The sequence below is a fragment of the Cricetulus griseus genome, chromosome 3 (genome assembly GCF_003668045.3).
Source record: "Cricetulus griseus strain 17A/GY chromosome 3, alternate assembly CriGri-PICRH-1.0, whole genome shotgun sequence".
NCBI classification, from domain to species: domain Eukaryota; kingdom Metazoa; phylum Chordata; class Mammalia; order Rodentia; family Cricetidae; genus Cricetulus; species Cricetulus griseus.
In genome coordinates, this window is record NC_048596.1 from 196,244,912 (window position 1) to 196,261,094 (window position 16,183).

At 51.2% G+C, this 16,183-nt stretch overlaps 1 protein-coding gene across 2 annotated transcripts; it reads left to right on the plus strand.

Moving 5' to 3' along the window:
• Positions 1–831: 831 nt before the first annotated feature.
• Adad2 (adenosine deaminase domain containing 2) lies at positions 832–5,378 on the plus strand. 2 transcript variants are annotated; one of them, XM_035441465.1, is made up of 10 exons: positions 832–1,495; positions 2,314–2,454; positions 3,124–3,171; positions 3,278–3,403; positions 3,484–3,634; positions 3,722–3,889; positions 3,992–4,221; positions 4,315–4,558; positions 4,785–4,867; positions 4,957–5,378. In XM_035441465.1, exons 1-9 carry the CDS (start codon positions 1,012–1,014, stop codon positions 4,855–4,857), a joined length of 1,665 nt encoding a protein of 554 aa, XP_035297356.1. In that variant the 5' UTR covers positions 832–1,011; the 3' UTR covers positions 4,858–4,867; positions 4,957–5,378. The 2 variants fall into 2 exon arrangements, with proteins under 2 accessions (XP_035297356.1, XP_027266609.2); XM_027410808.2 differs by having other exon boundaries at positions 4,747–4,867; positions 4,957–5,372.
• The last annotated feature ends 10,805 nt before the right edge of the window (positions 5,379–16,183 follow it).

Below are 16,183 nucleotides of genomic sequence, written 5' to 3' on the forward strand. Positions count from 1 at the left end.
GCTCTGGACATCTTGGGGAGACCAACATTTTGCCTATCCCACCCGTTTCCTACATCACCCTTATAGACACTTATTTCTTCACAGATGCCAATTCCGGGTACTCCTGGCTTGCTTTGAATAAGTTGCAGTGTGATCTAGTAACATATACTCAACACTCAATAAAACAAATGTACATGCCTTTAATCCCAACACGTGGAAGGCAGAAGCAGGTGGATCTCAATGAGCTCGATGCCAGCCAGCCTGATCTACAGAGTGAGTTCCAGGACAGCCAGGACTGTCCCACAGGGAAACCCTGCCTCGAAAAATCAAACAAAACACCACACAATGCTGCAGTGTAAAACCTCATCAAATACTTCCGTGGTTATAAGCCATTGGCATCACCTTCCATAGCCAATATTATGTAAACTGCTCGCCCCCTTGCCTTCATTTTTTTTTCTTTCCCCCTTCACTTTAGTTCCCACACTTAAAATTTACATTTGTGTGTATGCGTGCCAGTGAGCATATCACCGCAGGTATGTGACGATCACAGTAAACTTCTGGCAAATTGAGTCTTTGCATTTAACATGTGGGTGCCGAGAATTGAACTCAGGTCCTTGAGCTTAAAGGCAAGTGCCTGCTGCGTCATCACGCCAGCCCTACCCCCACTCGTTTTAAATAACTGACATCTTGTGGTATTTTCCAATCCAAACGCAAGTCCCTCTGGGAAGCGGAGATAGGCAAGGGCTAATCTGGGGCGAGCTCACACTTCCGTTTGGCTTCAAGAAGGCCGGGTGGAACATTTAAAGTACCATACCAGGCTGCGAAGGGACAAGGACCCCCGTTCAGGTAAGGGGGCTAGGATGGACTGTAGTCTGGGTAGAAAGCCTGCAAGCCCTCAGCCTTCCACTCCTAAGCGTCAAGAGCAGAGGTGGACAGCCCTCACGAGACCTGCCCTCGTGCTGTGCGGATGGCGGGTGGCGGGTATGAGTCCAAAACACAGCTCTGGGAGGCAGGCTTCCCCATTGGCTGGTCATGGCATCCATCACAGCGCCGTGGTCTGTCATTGGCCGGCTCCAAGCAGAGGAGGAGTTCATGATCAGCTCTGTGCCACATGCTCCATGTAAAAAAGGGCGCGGCGCGAGTTCTGGTGCGGCCATGGCGAGCGTGGACGAGGGTGGGCGCAGGAGGCCTCGACTGGCAGCTTCGCTGCAGATCAGCCCTGGACCCTGGAGGCCCTCGGGAGGCCAGGAGCCCACAGAGGCTGGGGACGGGGCACCTGGGACCCCTGGGACACCTGAGACTGGGATGGCTAGGGGACAGGAGGCCAGTGGGGAGGCCTGTAAGGCCCCGGGGGGCTCGGTCCTGCGTGCAGAGCCCGCGGGCAACTTCCCTATGGCAGCCCAGGAACTCAGCCTGCTGGCCAGGGACCCGCCCCCAGTCCAGGCGGTGGCCCTGCTCACCCAGTGTGTGGCTAACCTGGGCGTCTCTCTGACCTTCCTGGAGGACCAGACTGCAGGTGGGGCCTGGGGCAGGTGTGTGTATGTTGGGGGTGGGTGATGAAGGAGCCACTAATTAAATGCAGGAAGGTCAGGCTCTCCCAGTGCTGAACTGGCCATGATGATCCTGGGAACTCCCAGGTGAACCCCACTCACAAAGGAGCAAGGCGAACAGCTTGAACAATCTGGTACCTTTCAAGGCTACAGTTAAGCAAACGTCTCCATCAGCCACCCCTGGTGAAAAGGGCCAGTTTCATGCAATCACAGTTGCCTGTGTTGGATACTGTACCTTGCTCATGGGGAGTACCACTGTCCCAAAGGGCTGCACACCTGAAGGAACTTAAGTGTGTTCTTATCCTTGGATCAGGTGACCCAATTCTGGGATTTTTAAAACCTGCTCTTGGGCTATTACACCTGAGATGATGGGGTTGAACCAAAAGATCTTTTCAGAGGAGGGCAAGAAGGAGAAAAATAAAAAGCTGAGTCTGGTGGCAGGCAGGAAGCTGTCTCATATGGGGTGGGGGAACTTCTCCCATGTCCTATCCTCCCTCCCCCAAAGTGCCTATTCCTCCTGTCATTCATGCTTGTTCCAGAAGGCTCTGTGAAAGTCAGGTTGAGTTAGCAATGGAGATAGCATGGAAAGACACAAACCACCTGCTGTCTGTAGAGTTCCCATTTAGTATACTAGAACCTCTTTGTTAATCTGGTTGTCATCTGTTGTCAGGTGTCAAGAGGAGGCTTAAGGGAAAGAAGGGGGCTAGGTTCATAAATCCCCACTAGAAATGGCTGAGATGGGCTGAAGGCCAGGAGACTTCCTTCCTCAAGATCTCTTCCCCAGGTCCAGACTCCTCATTCTCTGTGTGTGCAGAACTGGATGGGTTGGTCTGTCCTGCGGGAACAGGGAGAAGCAAGATGGAGGCCAAACAGCAGGCAGCACTCTCTGCCCTTCAGTACATCCGGAAGCATCTGGAAAAATCAGGTAGCTCAACTGGGGTGAGCAACTGTGTATGTTGGGTGTATGTGTGGTGTATGTATGTGAGTGTGTGTGTGTGTGGGGGGGGTGTTGGGGGTTGGGAGTGTGTAGGATGTAAGTGTGTGGGTGTATAGGTGTGGGTGTCTCTGGTGGGGTGTGTGTGTGTGTGTGGTGTGGGGGGTGTGGTATGTGTATATGTGTGGTGGATGTGTGTGTGTGTGTGTGTGTGTGTGTGTGTGGTTGTGTATGGTGGGATGTGTGTGGTGTGGGGGGTGTAGTGTGTGGGTATGTGTAGTGGGTGTGGTTGTGTGTGTGGGTGTGTGGTTGTGTATGGTGGGGTGGGTGTGGGGAGGTGGGGTATGTGTGTGTGTGTGTGTGTGTGTGTGTGTGTGTGTGTGTGTCTGGTGGGGTGTGTGGTGGGTGTATGTGTGTGGGTGTGTCTGGTGGGGTGTGTGTAGGGAGGATGGTGTGAATGGGTCTACAGCCCCATTTGGGCATCAGCATGGAGAAATGTGCCCCCTCTGCTCTGATGTCCCACACTGGAGCCAGGGCGCACAAGAGCAGCTGCTGGTGGACTCTATGCCTGGAAGATGGAGACTTTACCTCCTCTTCTTGGCTTCCAAAATGATGGGAAGACCCAGGAACCATGCAACTAGCTCCTCTTGTCTCTTTCAGAGGCCCCTGTGGCTCCCCGACAGCCTTTGCTCACCTCGCTCAACATAGGTAGGTAGGCGCTTTTCCAAAGCTTGGTGTCTGCTCTCAGGGCAAGAGGGAAAGGGTGGGGAAGCATGGCTTATGTGTCCTGCACTGTCCTCTGGTCACTGTGCAGAGAATATCCTAACCCATGAGCAGCGCTGTGCAGCTGTGGTCAGTGCTGGCTTGGATCGTCTACTGAATGAGAGTTCACCATACCAGGCCTGTAAGGGGACAGTGGCCGCAGTCATCCTGGAGAGGGGTAGGAGTTGCCCTGCCCCACCCTAGCTTTGCAAACAAGCTCAGGCTCCTGTCCTGAGTTTTCTGTCCCTTCCTGCACAGAGGTCCAAGGCACCATTGGTCACTCCAAAGAGACCTACGAGCTGGTGGCACTGGGTACAGGCAGCAGCAGCTGTGCTGGCTGGCTGGAGTTCTCAGGCCGAAGGCTCCATGACTGCCATGGTTTGGTCATTGCCCGTAGGGCCCTGCTGAGGTGAGGAGCAGGCAGGCAGGCAGGCGGGATCTGTGGCAAGCTGCCTAAGACCATTACCCAACCCCATCCCCTGCCTGTCATTCCCAGGTTCTTCTTCCGGCAGCTCCTGCTGGCCATAGAGGGGGGTCCCAAGGGCAAGGAGCGATCAGTGCTGGCTCCCCAGCCTGGGCCTGGGCCCCCCTTTGCTCTCAAGCCTGGGGTCTTCCTGCACCTGTATGTGAGCAACACTCCCAAGGGGGCAGCCCATGACATCTAGTACGTGTCCTGGGCTGGGAGTCCCTTGGTTTCATTGTGGGGGAGTAAGGGTGTAAAGAGTACCCTGATTCTGGACTTCTGCCCCCACCCCCTCCTCCACAGCCTCCCACTGGCCTCAGAAGACAATGTCTTACACAGACCAGCCTTCCGCCTGCAGGCCCATGTCTGTGGGCAGCTGAAACCTGTATCCTATGTGGCACCTGCCCTCCGAGATACCCATGTGGGCTGCCTCTCTGCCAGTGACAAGCTGGCACGTTGGGCTGTCCTTGGGCTGGGTGGTGGGCTGCTGGCCCACTTCCTGCCACCACTCTATGCCACCAGTCTTGTCCTAGGTGAGGGGCACAGAGTGCTAGGGCAGACAATAGGCTCTGGGTGGTGTGGGAAATGTGGTGACTTCAGTAATGTCCTGTGCTTTCTGCCCACAGCTGACCCCTGCCATGACCCCCCAACTCTGAACAGGGCCATTCATTCCCGGCCTAAACTGGACAGTGTCTTGGGGTCATGTCTTCCATGTCCATATGTCCGTACCACATTACACCTGTTTACTGGGCCCCTGGTGGCCCCCTCCGACCCTATGCCCAGCACCTGCCATGGCCTGAGCCTCAACTGGAGCCTGGGGGATCCTGATATCGAAGTTGTTGATGTGGCCACCGGACGTGTGAAGACTGAGTGAGGAGGGCCCTGTGGGACTGAGCCTTAGCAGGGAGCTCATGGGTAGGGAACCCCATCCCCCTGCAAGAGGGTAAGAGCACTGTGGTAGCTGGTAACACAGGCACTATGAGTAGGAGGAGATTGTGTGAGTGGCATGGGCAAGCCTGCCTTCTCTTTCCTAATGATCACTACATGTCTTTTCTCAGGGCCAGCATTGGGCCCCCCTCCCGCCTCTGTAAAGCAGCCTTTCTCGCAGCATTCCGCCAGGTTGCCAGAGCTCTGGAGAAGCCACAGCTCCTGTCTCTGAAGACCTATGAGGATGCCAAGGTGGACTTCCTTTCTCTCCAGCCCTTTCCTCCACCTACAACACTCTCAGTAGATAAATTACTTACCCTGTTCCCTCCCCTCCACCCTAGGCTGTGCCCTACAGGGAAGCTCGCCAGCAGCTGTCTCTCCTCCTGGACCTGCAGGGCCTGGGGGCCTGGCCCTCAAAGCCACTGGTGGGTAAATTCAGACACTGAGCCAGACTTCGAGGGACAAGGACCCTAGTGGACTTGGACCTCCACAGTGGGAGGACAAGGACATACTGGGGGCCAGCCAAGGAGAGGTGGAGAGCATAGTGGATGGGGGCAAGGCTAATGGTGAGGAGGGAGCTGCAACACTGATAGCTGAAGAGTGGAGACTCTTGTGTGTCTGGTTTGAATAAAGAAATGCTCTCTAGCAGTCTGTGTTTGGGTATATTGAGGTAGTGTGTCATGGGGAGCCTTTCATGCCACCACAGTGGGAACTCACTTAAGACCCTGCCTTCCAGAACTACTCTGTTGGTGTCCCATTTAGAGACCTGAAAGCAGACTGGGGAGGGCCTAAATGCTGGGGCAGGTCCAGGTGAGGCAGGAGAGCAGGTTAGGAGCTTTTTTTTTTTTTTTTTTTTGCCTGTGAGGCCCGAATCCCTTCCTTTCTGAGGCTTAGGCTTGGGGAGCTAGGAAGAAATGGGTCCTGTCATCTGGTCAGAGGCATCGCTTGTGCTGACACTTGTGTTTTGTGGGTTAAGTGCTCATATTGAAGGATGCAGGGTGGCAGCAAACACCAGTAGTCCTTTGTCTAGGTCACCTGGCTGCAGAAGCCCACTGCCCACTGTGGAGAAGCCAGCACTTTTCAGTTGCAGAATGAATGCTGCTTCCTCCCTTCCATCCAGGGTGTCACAGTGGATGCAGGAAGATGGCACACACTGCAAATATGCCTGTAGATGCTGCATCTACAAACCTTGTGGCCTTGCCACCCCCGCTGGGAGCACACCAGCTTTGGAAGTTCAGGGAGCAGGTGTTGGCCCCACACCCCAGTCCAGAACTCTGTATCCCCCTCCTTTCCCAGTTCAAAGCCAGAGTGCTATCATGGAGGGACCCGGTGAATCTGATCAATCTGATGTTGATGTCTAGTGTTCTGTGGGAACATGGCCTGCTATGGGATGCACACGTGTGTCCTGGGCATCTGAAGCAATTCTGGGGAGCAGCATTTGACTCGGGGTGGGTGAAGAGGAACATCTGCAGGACATGGCAGAATGGAACAGCAGTGCTAAGAAGGTATGAACGGGCACTCTTCTCAGGGTATGGACACAAGTGCTTTGGTTCCTGGGCCTGCCGATTGGAACCAGGACTTAGACCATTGGTACTCTGGTTCTGGCTGTGGGGTTAACCTGGGGCAGCCCAGGCATTCAGATAGCCAATCAGATGACTCTCCAGCCTCCACAACAGTGTTGCCCATTCTAACAACCCTGTGACTGTCTTGTAGGCCTCTTGTCCTATGTCTCTGTTGACCATTAACCGATGACTCTTACAAGAGCTGTCATTCAGGGCCAGCCTGGCCTTTCTCTCCACCCTGTGTCCCCATGGTCAGCCTCTGAGCCTGCGTGCACACTGGTAGACTTGTGGAGAGAGATGCCAGTCCCTGTGTCCAGAGGTCACACATCTGCAGAGTCAAATGGCAGCAGATCAAAATACCTGTGGTAGAAAAATCCATGTGTACCTGATTCATAGATTCCATGACTCCCTGAATGACCCAACATGACCTCTATATATGGTTCACGCCTCATTCTGTATTAAGGTGATTCTGAGAGGCGCTGAAGCATGCAGGAGGGGAAGCTCCATAGTAGAGCCATATGCCAGGTCTAGTTCCCACCACGCCAGATTGTGCATAAGTTATGTGGGAATACTGTGATATATTTTAATATTTTTAGTTTTCGCTTGATATGTAAAATTGATTGGAGCCGGGCGTTGCTGGCACACACCTTTAATCCCAGCACTTGGAAGGCAGAGGCAGGTGGATCTCTGAGTTTGAGACCAGCCTGGTCTAAAAGAGCTAGTTCCAGGACAGCCTCCAAAGCCACAGAGAAACCCTTCTTCAAAAAACAAAAAAATAAAGTTGATTGGTTGGTTGATCCTCCCCTCCCACAGCCCTCTGTCCACATGTTAGGCTAATCCTCCCACCTCACCCCTGCCCTGGCTTCACTTCCTCCTCCTGTTGCTTGTATTTTGGGGTTTTGTCTTTTTAACCCTTCCCTAAGCAGACCTTTAATCCCCCTGGGATTGAAAATTCCCACAGCTACTAAGGAAATCAGTACAGTGGGTTTTTCTAAAAACAACTTCTGTACACATCAGCCATGCACTCCTGAATATTTGCCCAAGAGTCTGAGTCCTTCACAGAGGGACCTGCATATCCAGGTTCATCGCTGTTCTATTCACAATAGATAGGAAACGAGCCAGTCTAGATGTCTGTCAACTGAAGAATGGATAATGGAAGAGCAGTACACAGACACCATGAAATTGTGTGTAGCCAGAAAGAACAATGAAATGGCATTTGCAGGAAAATGGGTGGAACTGAGAATTATTTTAAATGAAGTGTCTCTGCCCAGATCTAGAAAACAAATACATGCTTTGTGTGTGGGGGAGCATATGTGCGCAGGTGCAAGGGAGACTATGGGCTGACACTGGATGTCTTCCTCAATCACTTCCACCATGTTTTGAGACAAGATCTCTCATGCAGTCCTGAGCTTCTGTGACTGGTCTGGGCTGGCTGACCATTGAGCCCCTGGGACCTTCCTGTCTCCACTCCCCAGTGCAGTCACTGCTACAAAGCTTTAATTAAAAAAAAAAACACTAAAAAATTGTACATATGGATAGATGGATGGAAGGATGCAGGGGAGCATACACATACCCTCCCACAAGTGGAAGTCAGAGCAGTTTTCAGAAAGCGGATTCCTACCATGTGGATCTGGGGAATTGAACTTAGGTCATTGAATTTGAAGGCAGACACCTCAGCCTACTGAACCATCTCACTGGACCTAGGTGCTGGGGACTGCGCTTAGGCCCTCATGCTTGAGCAGCACTCTGCAGGACAGATGTGGTCATCTCTGGCAGGCCTTCTGGAAGAACACAGTGAGGGCTGCCCACTGTCCATACTCTCCCATCTTTGTAGCTGGCCAGGGCTGCTGGATTCTTTTTCATGCTCTTGAATTTGACTCGCCCTCTCTGAGCCCTATTCTGCTGACCTATAAAAAAAGAGAACCGGATGAGGTCATTGCTAGTCATCTCCTGGCTCAGCTGTCCCTGCCCTTGCTCTGCAGCTCCTGGCTGCTGTGGAGATCAGCATCCCCTGCCAGTCAGGTCCACATGCTTGGGGAGGTCACAGGTAGAGCCAGGGTCACCGGGGTAAGGAAAGGTCAGAGAGCAGGCAGGAGAGCAGGAAGGGCTGCAACAGAGAAAGGGCCCACATGGTAAAGTCCTCGGTGAGCCTTTTGCTGAGAGAGGGGACACAAGGAAGCTGGTAACCTTTTTCTTGTCACTTTTGAAATCCTTTCTCATGCTTATAATTTTCCAAAGATGAGAGTTCTGGAAACCCCATGTCTATTCATTAGCCTACTTACTGCCCACTATTTACCCCAGGAGACAACTTAAGTTGATTGACTATTCCTACTGTGGTGGTGATAGCGGCCAGGCCCAGAAATGGATTAACCACTGTGCTTCGGTTTTATATCTCCGAGCCTGTGGTACCCATTAATCACATAATCACTGAGTAAACAAGTTATTCAAAAATGACATTAACTCTGCTGTGATCTGCCAAGAAGTACTCTTTGTCCCTTCACTGTACCTATGGGCCTGCTGATCCTTCCCTCCCCAGCCAGTCTCTTCATTATACAGTATCTGCCTAGCTCTCTTCACTGGACTACTATCTCAGGGTGACAGTCTGTTGATGTCTTCTTGGCCTGATCCCCCTGGGTGAAGTTTTGCTGACAGTAGCACATTCAAATTGGGAGCTGACGTAACCTATTTCAGCACACTCATGCAAGGCTTCCTGGGTGCCTTCTTCAACACCCAACCCCCTTCCCTATAGCCCTAGCCTGTGGGAACTTTTCTGGACCTCTGCAGGCTCTGTACCATGCTGTCTCTGGGTTTCATCTTCAATCCAGTGGCAGAGTGTGCACCTAGTAGAAGCATGGACTTGGGACCAAGGCTCTGCTTTCATGTTTCTCATATGGCAAGTGAATGTGAATTCCAGCCATTCAGGCTGCAAGCTGATGGTGGGATTCAGCCAGGAGTAGATGGGGCTGTTCTTGGTTCCTGACTGTCTTCTGGTCCTGTCTGCCATCAGTACTAGAGGGGAGACGGTTCAGGTCATTGGCAGAGCACAGACAAGCTGTGAGTAGAAAACTAGCATTGGGTCTCTTCACAGAAATGTGTCTGGGTGAGGACAGAACCTGCTCTAAACAGGACCCAGTGGGGCTGGGACACAGCTCCATATGCAAAGCACATGCAGTGCTAGGAGGCAGAAGCAGGAAATCCCTAAGACTCCAGCCTAGTCGAATCAGTAAGTGCCAGGTCAAGTAAGAGACCTGGTTCACAATAGAACTGGGCCAAGGTAGACTTCCCAGATGCCCCTGCCTTGTCTCTCTGTCCCCAAGCCCATCTCAAAGTACTAAACGGGGTGTTCCATCCAGTATGGACCAGTGTATGTCCACTCCCTAACTAAAGGACATCTCAGCAATTATAAAAGTGCTGTAATCATCTAGGCCAGGACTTTGTGTAGATTTAAATTTTCATCCCTGGGCCCACAGCTTGTTTTCGTGGGTTTGTTTTGTTTTTGTTTTAGACAGGATCTCACTATATATTCCCCGCTGACTTCAAACTTGTGGTGATCCTCCTGGCTCTGCCTCCTAGTGCTGGGGTTGCAGCCGTGGACCTGCACACCTAGTTTCCACAGTTCTGGGAATCAAACCCGAAGTTTTATGCACACCAGGAAAACTACCAACTGAGCTACATCCCTAGACACTGGTTACTGTTAGAAACAGCTTTAGCTCTGCAGTCCCCAGATGGTGAGGCAACCATCTGGGGCACACATGTGATGAAGGAGCTCTGGGGGTCAGTAAGGAACCAAGAGGCTAGAGCCACACAAGCTGGGCTTAATTCCTTAATCCATAACCTGATGATCTCAGGATATCTTTGTGATTCCATTTCCTCACAAAGCAGGAGGAGGCTGTGGTGAAGTTAAGTGATAAGATGGGAAGACATGGGGCCAAGCATCCCTAATGGGCACTGTGGTCCTCATCCATGGATACCACCCACACTCTCCCCTTTCTTAGGGAGCAGCTCACTGTCCCCATTGTCAGGTGTGTGAGTCTATCTTCTGCTTCTGGGTGAGCCTAAAGCCTCATAAACCAATTGGTGTCACAATAGTCAGGGTTTATTTTTATTTTTTAAAGATTTGTTTATTATGTATACAGTGTTCTGCCTACACGCCAGAAGAGGGCACCAGGTCAAATTATAGAGGGTTGTGAGCCACCATGTGGTTGCTGGGAATTGAACTCAGAACCTCTGGAAGAGCAGCCAGAGCTCTTAACCGCTAAACAATCTCTTCAGTTCTCACCCCCCACCCAAGTAGTTAGATTTAGGCTGTGCGTGTAACCCACTTAAGACCAGCGAGAAGACATGCCTGAGATTCTAGGATAAAGGGAGCTTTTGCTCTTCGGGGCCAGGTGGAATGAAAGTATGATATTTGGAGCTGGTACAGCCATCTTGTGGCCAGGAGAAAAGCCTAGGGCTAAAGGTAAAACACCCAGAAAAGCAGAGGGAAGATAAGTGAAAATTAGCTTGTTTGATACTGATGGTATTGGCTGAACCCCTGAATGAAGCCTCTCCTGAAGTCTGCTTGGATTTTCAGTTCTGAAGACTAAATGCTGTTCCTTTTGTTTGTCTAGTGAAGTCCAAATGGAATTTTCTCAACTTGGAATCGGATCACCCTAACTGAGATTTCTGGTGTGTTCTCAGTAGATGCTGTTCCCATCTGCCTGGGTCAAGAGAGTGCCAGACAAGAGAAATATGATTTTGCCCAGTGAGCCCTTGGTTTTTCTTCGTCTACACAACTGTCGAGGAACCCCACCCCAGGGACTTCAGCTCTAGTTGCCCAACAACAAGTAGGTTGGTTCACACCAATGCAAGTGGGCTACTTTCCCTGTGGTCACACCTCTCCCTGATGGTTTTTACTGGGGCTTGAGAGACTGCGAAAGGATCCTGGCTTAGACTTTCTGCAGAGGTGGGTGGTTACCAGAGTTGCATACACTCTTGCTCAAGGCTTCTCCACAGATTCTGTTTGTGGACATGGAGAGCCAGTTGGGATTCTCCATATATCCCAGGCTGGCCTCAGAGTCTGTATGTAGCCCAGGCTGGTCAGACTGTCTACAGCGCCCAGTCTTGTCTTGAACTTAGAGTCCTGCTTCCACCCCCAGAGTACTAGGGTTATAGTGATTGCCACAACACCTGACTTCTATCTTCTGACTTAAGCCTTTCAGATGATTTGGGATGGGTGGCTTGGCTTCTACCCTTCTCCTCTCAGAGAACCCTTCCATGAGCCCAAGAATGACCTCAGTGACTAGGCTGGCGTTGATATACCAGAGACATCGCATACTTCTTTTTAATGCTATTTAATGTTTAATTCAGAAATGTGCAGGGTCCCAAAAGCTCACCCGGAAAGTGCAGGGGGCACCTCAGGCGTCACAGGGGTCTACATCAGAAAGGTCACTGCAAATACAATGGAGGCTATTTTTAGTGCTACACTGTCCCGAGTTGTGTCACATGGTACCTGTGCCCCCTTGGCTGTGTCTTCCTTACAGTAAGTCCCAAAGTGATGGTTCTGAGTTCCCTATGTGTCCTCAGAAGCAGGCTGCTGCAGGGCAGGGCTGGTGCCTTTTGTTTTATTTTTAACTGACATTGTATTCCGGGAGGTGCCCCTTGGCTAGATGTCAAAGCTTTGTAAAGACAGGCCCTGGGCAGAGAACAGGCCACCCAGGGCTGGAAACTCTAGAGCTGGGAGTCCAGAGCCTGGGCTGAGCCTGGCTGTGCCAGCTCTGGTGGTTCACCTCCTAAGTCACACCCCCTCCTTGGTTGGTCCTTCCTGTCCACACTTGCAAAGGCAAAGGTGGGACCCTGAGACCATTAAGGTCCTACTTCACAATCTGTGAAGCTGCCCAGGGTTGGGGATGCTGCATCTTGGGGACTCCTTTACCTGCAAGAAGGATATATTCTCCTTACAGAGGTCCTTCAATGTTCCAGCCAAGCTGGAACATTCTACCTGGCCTGGCCAGTCAAGCAGTAGGCAGACCTAATATTACTGTTTTATTTCAATCTTTGGGTCAGGCCAGCTCCCCCTCTCCTCTTCCCCCCTTTCTCAGTCTCTACTCTATAATGTGTCCTGGGATCACCTCCCAAAGAAAGGAACTGACCCTCATTGATAGTAACCTCCCTTCCTCTTTCTTCCGGGTGGGGGGTGGGGGGTTTTCTGGGACTCATGGCACCTGACATGGTCTCCTCACAATCCATTATAAACCCACATACTGAGTGCCAGTGACTACCCAGGAAGTGTCCACTGTCATGTGTGACCACCCAGGAAGTGTCCACCGTCACATGTGACCACCCAGAAATGTTCACTGTCACATGTCTCCATGAAGAGTGGGAGATGTGGAGAGTCCACAGTGGAGCATCATGGGAAGGATGTAGTATGGTACCTGAGTGATGGAAATCTAGTGGCAGGAAAAGATCCCTGTGGGCAGGTTTGGTAGATGGTGAAAGGTCCACAGACTGAGTGTTTCTGTGCAGCCTTCCCAGTCTACCTCCAGGTTAGAAGCTGTTGCAGTGAGTTCCCAGAAGCCCAGTTGCCCATGCTGGAAGGGACTATGGTGACCTCCTGCAGGATCTCCACGGGATATGTGAGGAAGAACAGGTTCAGTGAGTCCATCCCCATGTCTCCTGTTGTACAATATGCCCAGGACACTCCACAATATCTCTGCCCCTCGGCTCAGGACAGTGTAGCAAACTGCTGCTTTCTTGTTCTCTTCAAGCATATTCTCTGAGGCCAGGCCCTGCTTCCCATGAGCCTAGGGTGGTGGCAGAATGTACTAGAAAGGGCTCTTCTAGGAGTAAAGATACTTGAATACAATGAGATGAACCAGCTGTGTGGCCTTAGGCAGATGGTTTTCCCTCTCTGAACCTTGGTCTCTCCATCTTCCAAGAGGGAGTTGATTGACATTAGAGCTCCTTACCTTGTCTGGAGAGTCTTCTTTTTGTTTGGACACTCTACCCTCTGAAGTGCATTTGCATCCAGAGGCACATTTAGCCTTTTGGGAACACACTGGTCATATTTTGATGGGACTGCTGATGGCCATGGAAGTAGCCTATGGTCTTGGCACAATCCCAAGTCAGGACCCTTTTTGAGTCTCTTTCATTGTATTGTAGAACTAACTTATCTTCCTGCTGGTGGGCTCAACTCTGCATGACTAGAAAGATCTTCAGTCAACACTGTTTCTCCCCCTGGGAGCCACATCTATGACAGTCTGAAGGTAGCTCAAAGTCAGGGGTCCCCTTTGGCTACAGCCACAGCAGCTGGGGATCACTGGGCTCCTGTCAACCAATGGTGATAAAATACTACCTACCAACATGCTTGTTGCTCCACTTCATCCAATCACATCAAAAAGGATGCAGAGCCAAATTTGGATAACTTAGACTCATCTTCCAGGATGTTTCCCAGGAGGAAAAAAAAATGAAAGTATTAAATTAAGCCCCACATCAAACCATCCCTTGCTATTTTTCCAAGTCTTATTTAGTGAGAGTTTTAAGTGGGTATGTGTGTGCAGATGATAGAGATATGCATTGTTTTTGATGGGTTCAGCCAATGCTGACTTTTGACTTTTCATTTTGTCCTAGTACGTTTTGGTGGCACAGAGAACTGTGGGGAAGCCTGGTGAGAGCCAGGCACACTGCTGGGAAACATCACACCAAGCACGTGATGCAGATGAGGTCTTCAGTCAGAAGAGCAGAGCTGACAAAGGGCCAGGTCCCCAGTGGCTTCTTCTCTAGTTCCAGGGTGAGCTCAGCACCCCAGATCTGTGATCTGTGGATAGCCCTGTCTTGGAGGAGAGGAGCTGTCTAGACATTTCTGTATTCTTTTAGATACTGTGTGTGTGATCATCATTGGCCAATGGGCCCTCTGCCCATTTGGCTACTCTTCCCCCAACAACAGCTCCCAAGAGTGTTCTGTGGAACTTCAGCTAGAGAACCACAGATCTGACCTAACCCTGTGATTTCCAGGGAGGCACAGGGACCCAACCACAGTCATAGACAGAGTGAAACCCCCAGGCCTCTGTTCTTAAGAGCATAAAGGAAAAACTGTTTAGTGTTTTGCCTAATAACAGCTATAAAAATGTTAGCTTGGGAGCCAGGGGGCTGAACCAGGAGGATTTTATGTTCAAAGATAGCCTGGACTGCACTGTGAGACCCTGTCTCAAAACAAACAAACAAACACACACACACACACACACACACACACACTAGCCTGGTGGATAAGATTAATGTAGCTATTTTTGATATGTTTCCAGAATATATCCAGGTATTCCCAGGACGCTGCTATCTGATTCCTGGAGCAGAGCAGCAAGCCTTGGGCCTCTCCAAGGCATCAGCTCTCCTAGTGTGATATAAAGTGAACTAAGGGTGCTCTCCGGACCTTGAGGTCTAGAGAGATGGAGACATGTGCCAATCTGTTGGGGGAGTCAGAGGATGAGAGGGCTCTCACAGGGGCAAGATGCACGTTAGGTTAGATGTTGGGGCTTCTCTGGGAAGTCATTGTCTATGTGCTGCAGTCAGGGGAAGTGTGAGCCTGGCACACAGCAGAGCTCAGCTCAATCCTGGCAGAAGAACACAGCCAGGCACATGTTAGCAGGACTGCAGTGTTGCCTGTACCCACATGAGCCACACCAGCCTCACAGGGCTTCGTCCATCTTACTGTCACTTATTTTTATCCCTTGTACTTTCTCTAGTGGCCTTACAGCCAATACTGAATGACAGTGAAGCTGTGTCACTCCTGAGATGTCTCCCAGGTGTGCTGTGCCAGATTGGCAGTGACGTGGAGGAGGTGAACCCACAGGCCATTTCTGGGTGGATGTCACTCCCACTTCAGTTTGGACTGTCATCCTCATCCTCACCCCCAGTACAGCCACAGTGCTGTCTTCTGTAAGGCTCTGAGGTCTATCACCTCCTTACAGTTCTGGTCCAAGTACCCCTCAACACCAGACCCCATGCCTTGGGGATCTTTGGGGCACTGGCTGCTCAGAGGTCTGTTTCTTTCTGGTTTCGTCTCTGAATGTCTTGTTCACAGCACACTGCCCTCTCTATGGATCCAAGGGCTGAGTCTGCTGACGGATGAGCATGTGGATATGTGGACACACACAGACACCAGGAATGCCCAGCCTCCATCAGTGAGGGTCAGATGTGCAGAGCTAGAACCAGGCAGGCCTAAGGGTGTCCTGCCGAGCTGTGTCAGTGTTTAGTTGACTGTGGAAAGCTGTGGTTCCTCCTGGTGCTGTTGTTCTCTGAAAGGACACCATACAGTTCTCAGGGTCTCCCTGTTAAGGCTAAGAACTGCATAACTAGAGTGTCCACCAAGAGTCCAGTAGGCCAACTGGGTACTAGCAGGTGGCCCTGCAGCCCAAGTCTCCAGGTATATCATAGGTGACAGCAGGCTTGCTACCATGAGACCTTGACAGGATTTGCTGTAGTGGTCAGGGCTACCTTCTTGGCTAAGAGCTTCTAGAACTGTGGGTACTTCCACAGCATTTGGAAATTCGGTTGGTGGTAACAGAAACTAAGATAGCACATGATCCTCCTGGAAGCCTTGCAGGATGCATGGAGCTTTGAGCAGGTCTCAGTGCCAGAGCTGATTCCCAGGGGTGGCATAGACCAGGACAGGGAGTCTGGGGGAGAAGATGGAAATCTGCAGACTCTGTATTTGGCTATTAGTGACGGTCAGGTCAAAGAGCATTCAGAACCCAGGGTGGAATATCACAGTCTGCAAGGAAGGGAGAAGAACACAGGAACACTAACCCAGCCTGCCAAGATGGGCTGTGCCCTGTATCTGGCAATGAGCTGGGGAAAGGACAAGGGATATGCCCAGGATCACACCCATGGTGGCATGGCCTGGCACCTTTCCTGCTTTGGAAGTCAGTCAGTATTGTGAGGACACACCCACAGATGGTCCACAGGAGAGGAGAGGTTCAGGAGCTTGTCTCAGTTGTGGGATGGATTGAACTTACTGTGCATTCCTAAGGAG